This window comes from Primulina tabacum, chromosome 15 (assembly GCF_025594145.1).
Source record: "Primulina tabacum isolate GXHZ01 chromosome 15, ASM2559414v2, whole genome shotgun sequence".
Classification (NCBI taxonomy): Eukaryota; Viridiplantae; Streptophyta; class Magnoliopsida; order Lamiales; family Gesneriaceae; genus Primulina; species Primulina tabacum.
In genome coordinates this window covers 1614233-1620184 of record NC_134564.1, presented here as the reverse complement: position 1 = coordinate 1620184, position 5952 = coordinate 1614233, and the positions used below count along the sequence as shown (strand labels likewise).

General features: G+C 35.8%; 1 protein-coding gene across 1 annotated transcript; it reads left to right on the top strand.

The window, feature by feature from the left end:
• The first annotated feature begins 527 nt into the window (after window positions 1–527).
• Window positions 528–5632, top strand: LOC142526771 (ABC transporter E family member 2-like). The gene is made up of 12 exons (XM_075631348.1): window positions 528–680; window positions 768–898; window positions 1852–1937; window positions 2025–2122; window positions 2201–2318; window positions 2392–2481; window positions 3050–3354; window positions 3448–3643; window positions 3734–3919; window positions 4001–4270; window positions 4743–4988; window positions 5092–5632. The coding sequence occupies exons 2-12, from the start codon at window positions 793–795 to the stop codon at window positions 5209–5211; spliced, it is 1821 nt and encodes a 606-aa protein (XP_075487463.1). The 5' UTR covers window positions 528–680; window positions 768–792; the 3' UTR covers window positions 5212–5632.
• Window positions 5633–5952: the final 320 nt, after the last annotated feature.

The following is a 5952-nucleotide window of genomic DNA, read 5'->3' as shown; positions in this document are numbered from 1 at the left end:
GATCATTGAAATGTAATATTTGAGATATTGCAAGATTTAAAATGTTATACTATTGTTGGCAACTATGACGTTTACTAAAACAATAAAAACTTAATTCTTCAATATTTTTTAAAAGCTTTTTTGATAATTAATTATAATAATAATTGAAGGAGGATTTTTATTTTTCAAAATTTTATAATGTTTTACAAATAATATTTTAAAATTTTTATTTTTAAGAAATAATATTTTGATCTTTGAGATGATAATTTCATGAATATTCTATCTATTATCATCGTATAATATGAGTAAAGTGTCTTCTGATATAATCTCATATATTTATATTTGTGAGATGGATCGAGTATATTTATATATATAAGGAAAAATAATAATTTTGATATAAAATTTAATATTTTTTATGAGTTTGATCAAGTTAAAAATTCATTTCATGAAATTAACTCGTGAGACGGTTCACATGTTTATATATATATATATATATACACACACACACACAGAGAGAGAAGGACATCCTTCGCAAGTAATTGCGACATCCTGTCAAGGCAGCGAAAGCGTGTGTTTAACATTACCAGGTAATGCGATTTAATCGACAACGTTCCCTGAAACCCTAACCCGATTCTCTACGTGTGCCACCAGAATATTAGCACATCCCCCCTCTTTCCTTCTCTGCGGAGTCTTCTTTTATTGTACGCAATTCCTTTTTTTGACTTTAATTGTTTGGCTTTTGAAGTTTTTTATTTCAAATTTTTTTTTGTTTTGTTTAATTTGGGCAGTGATCAGTCGAATATATAGAGAGGGATGGCAGATCAGAAACTGACGCGTATCGCTATAGTGAGCTCCGATAAGTGCAAGCCGAAAAAGTGTCGCCAGGAGTGCAAAAAGAGCTGCCCTGTGGTCAAAACCGGTAATTTCTCCTTTTTTGAGGTTGATTTTTGTGCATGGTTGATGGTGTGGTTATTGTGGAATGTTGCTCGAAAGTGTATTTTCTGGGTTTTGTTCAATTTGTATTTGGATAGATATCTTGATCACTTTTCTTGTTTTATCGTATGTTGATGTCTTTTGATTCACTGGATAAAAGCTAAATACTTTAGCTTAAAATTTTCGGTTGGGAAAGCACAGGTCTAGTTTGGAGTTTGTGGACAATGTTTATCAATTTTTCTCCAAGTTTTGATTTTTTTCCCCCAAATCCATAACCATATGTAAGAAGATTTGTGTTTCCTTGTAATTGGGGATTGGACATGAAACCTTTACTGGCTTTGGCTCCCTTATTCTCAATCTGAGTGTACCTCAATCATGCGTCCGTAATTTGATTTGAATTAATCATTGCAAATAATCATTGGTTTCAATAAACAACGATGGGGGACATAATTATTGCCCAGAGTCATCTGTCACGTGATATAATTACCATCATTTCATGTATGCTGACTGCATTTGACTCATAGAAATAATTGTTGTGAAGAAGACCTTCGTATGTGGATTTATTATCCCCTCCCTGTGTATTTCTTCGTCTATTTATACGTTATTTATTTATTTATCTAAGCAAATATTGATGTTTGCAATAAAAACCCGTTTATTATGTCTTCAGAACTGCATTTGCCTGCCCTACATTCTCTCAATTATGAAAAATGGTTACAATGCCTGGGATGCTTGTTTCTGCGCATGGAGCATTAAGATTAGGCTATATAGTTCTCAAAAGAGGAAAAAAAACGTTTCAGATTTGATGTGATTAACTCTGATTTTCAGCAATACAGCTTCAGAGATGTTAAACTACTACACCAATAGCTTCTCTAATGGATTGATTTTTATTTTTTTGCATGGATGTTGTGTCTGTGTTTCTGATATTTTATATAATTGCAGGCAAACTATGCATTGAAGTGACTCCTGCAGCGAAGATTGCTTTCATCTCTGAGGAGTTGTGTATTGGGTGCGGTATATGTGTGAAGGTCTGTCCAATGAAAGGACCGTTTTTTTTGCCTTAATGTTCAATTTACAAGCTCCCCAACTCTCAAAATGTTTGACTTGTCATGTAGAAATGTCCATTTGAAGCCATCCAAATTATCAATCTGCCAAAAGACCTCGATAAGGATACCACACACCGATATGGTCCCAACACCTTTAAATTGCATAGGTTTGACCTGATTGTAGTTACCCTCTGTATATGGCTTTTGGTTATTACTTGCTAACCTTCTAAAAATATTTTACTCAGATTACCTGTTCCAAGACCTGGACAAGTTCTTGGCTTGGTTGGAACTAATGGCATTGGAAAATCAACTGCTCTGAAAGTTTTGGCTGGCAAATTGAAGCCTAACTTGGGACGCTTTAATGTAAGCTTTTCAACTTATTTTAATTTTTGCATCGGAGGTTAATCTGTTTCTCAACATTTTTCATGTCCTGCAGAACCCTCCTGATTGGCAGGAAATTTTGACATATTTTCGAGGATCTGAGCTGCAAAACTATTTTACGCGTATCCTTGAAGATAATTTGAAGGTGATTTCTAATTTAAAAAAATTGCTGTCGAGATAAGAGATGCCATGTTTATATTTTATTTGGGAAATTCTTCAGAAATTGGCTACTTCTCTTTTGAAGATAAGAGATGCCATGTTTGTATTTTATTTGGGAAATTCTGCAGAAATTGGCTACTTCTCTTTTGAAGTTTGTTTCCGGAGTGATTTTGATGCTGCTTTAGTCACTCCATCGTTCAAAACTTTTGAAACAATATCTGTTTTTGTTGAATTCATGAAAATATCTCTTGGCCTGTGATAGTCTTATAGGAGTATAGCCTACATAACTACCTTGATAGTTTGTGATGACACATTTATTTCTTAAGATCATTGTATGTTTTAGTTTCTTTTGATTGCCTAATAGATAAAAAATGGCTAGCTAATATATCAGTTAGTAATTGTATTTCATTTCCTACGGAAAATAATGACAAGACCTGTTTTAGTGGATCTTGTTTAAGTTCAGTTTTTATTGTAATTGACTTGTCAGTTTAAATCTCATTTCTTTCGTCCAAGTTGTGACACCTTTCTTACTATTCATGGATTCATTTTTTCAGGCGATCATCAAGCCACAGTATGTGGACCACATCCCGAAAGCTGTTCAAGGCAATGTTGGGCAAGTTCTTGCTCAGAAAGATGAGAGAGAAGTAAAAGAAGAACTTTGTGTTGATCTTGAGCTGACTCAAGTCTTGGACCGCAATGTGGGCGATTTATCTGGTGGAGAGCTCCAGAGATTTGCTATAGCTGTTGTTGCTATACAGAATGCGGAGATTTATATGTTTGATGAGCCCTCGAGCTATCTTGATGTGAAGCAGAGGCTCAAAGCTGCTCAAGTTGTCAGATCTTTGCTCCGACCCAATAGGTTTCATGACATTTCTATTTGTACTCTTGTTTAGTAATCAGAGTTCAGCCTTCTCTGTTACGAGATCTCACATTAAAATATTTTACTTCTCAGCTATGTTATTGTTGTGGAGCATGATCTTAGTGTACTTGATTATTTATCGGACTTCATCTGCTGCCTTTATGGGAGGCCTGGTGTATATGGGGTGGTAACACTCCCGTTCTCCGTCAGAGAGGGAATCAATATATTTCTGGCTGGATTTGTCCCAACAGAGAATCTAAGATTTCGGGATGAATCTCTTACTTTTAGGGTAACTTGTATGATTCATCTGAATATATAGCTCGTAACAGGAATTGTGGTGTTGAGTGTGATGGCATTAGTACATTTCTTTTCCTCTCAGGTTGCAGAGACTCCCCAGGAAAGTGCCGAGGAAATCGAGACATATGCGAGGTATAAGTATCCAACCATGACCAAGACTCAGGGTAATTTTCAACTTAAGGTAGTGGAAGGGGAGTTCACTGATTCTCAAATCATTGTCATGCTTGGTGAAAACGGGACAGGGAAGACAACGTTCATAAGGATGCTGGTAAATTTATTTATTGGTCTCTATAGCATGTGCGATGATATAGTCATTTTTTGCTAAAATTTATTTCCATATGAATCGCAGGCCGGTCTATTGAAACCTGACTTGGTAGAAGGCTCGGATGTAGAGATTCCAGAATTTAACGTTTCTTACAAGCCACAGAAGATCAGTCCGAAATTCCTATCTACTGTTAGAATTCTGTTGCATCAAAAAATACGTGATTCTTATATGCATCCGCAGTTCGTATCAGATGTGATGAAGCCTCTCCTAATCGAGCAACTAATGGATCAAGAAGTCGTGAACCTTTCTGGTGGAGAGTTGCAAAGAGTTGCTTTAACCCTCTGCCTTGGAAAGGTTAATTTTTACCTGCATGTACTTTATTTATAAATATTTTATGAGCAAGGTATCTTTTCATAATAAGATAGTAGGAGATATCATATGAATATCTGCCGGAAATCCATTATGTCGCATTGGTCCTCGCTATATTTTGTAAGGTCTTTTCCTTGGTCTTTCAATTTCAATAAATGTCAAAAAATGCTTAGATTTTGTTGTATCGAGTATATATGACATTTCTACTTTTGTGTTTCATAGCGTGCTCGTTTATGTGCTTTAACCGAATCATCACCACCATGACCTTTAGGACCTGACTAGTTTGCCCTCCCCCAACCTGAAAAATGTGAAATTTCTTTCAGTATTCTTAAAAGTTCAAATTTGGGCTCTAAGATATGATTGAGTCACCCCATTCCCCGGAATTCCTGCATCCCCGCTGACGACCTTTATCATCTGTTTTATGATATATGATTTGCCATTTTGGGTCCGCTTGCAGCCGGCCGACATATATTTGATAGATGAACCAAGTGCGTATCTGGACTCTGAGCAGCGTATTGTTGCTTCAAAAGTCATTAAGAGATTTATACTTCATGCAAAGAAAACCGCATTTGTTGTCGAGCACGACTTCATAATGGCAACATACCTTGCAGACAGGGTTATTGTGTACGAGGGAAAGCCATCTATAGATTGTATTGCCAATTCGCCTCAATCTTTACTGACAGGAATGAACCTATTCTTATCTGTAAGAGCCCACTAAACTTTACTACTCTCCACAAATTTTGTTCTTCAATTTGTACATCCAAAACGTAACTACCGATGACAATGTGTCTTACTAATTTATGCAGCATCTGGACATTACTTTTAGACGGGATCCAACAAATTATCGTCCAAGAATCAACAAACTGGACTCGACCAAGGACCGGGAGCAGAAGTCTGCTGGATCATATTATTATTTGGACGACTAATTCCAATATAATAACCTTTCTTGAAAAATGGTCTTTGGTTACCATTTTTACCTTTTGGGTGATATCAACTAGTGCTCCAAGTCCATCTTGAGGTGCCGAATCTTAGCGACGAAAAAAGGGTTTTAACATCTGGTGGCTAAAAAGTGACTGAATACACAATCGAAGAAAAAGCGATTTTTAGAGGTAAAATTGATTACTGCCGCATACGAGAATTTATATATTGGTTTGCTGTTATTGATTTCCAGTTTTGGCCATTTTAATCGTCTTATTGTATGTTAGGATTTACTTTTTCTTTCTTTTTTGGTAATTTAAATCTGCGAGTCGACCATTGTATTGCACCTTGCAATGTTTTTTTGACGTGGAATTTGTAGTTTCATTGGATTATAAGAAAGTTGTGCTAGGACTGAGGTGGATTTATCTACATTGTTGTGGGGGTCGTTTCGGTTGGCAACACGCAGACTAAATTGGATATTCGTTCTAAATCACATTTTTCAAAAATATTTTCAGAAAATAAATCCGGTCTCCTATATTTTATAACTTATTATTATCATTATCATTATCGTACGTGTTTTTTTATACTTGAGATGATATGAGCAAAAACGGATCTTCTTCTCCACTTTTTGGGATTCGGATGTAGATGTTTGACTAAATGGCTAATATTTTTTATTTTAGTTGGAGAGTCGACGAAGTCTTGGAAAGAACAACCGGCGAAGCTCGCTCCTTCCCATTCTCTTTTTTAGA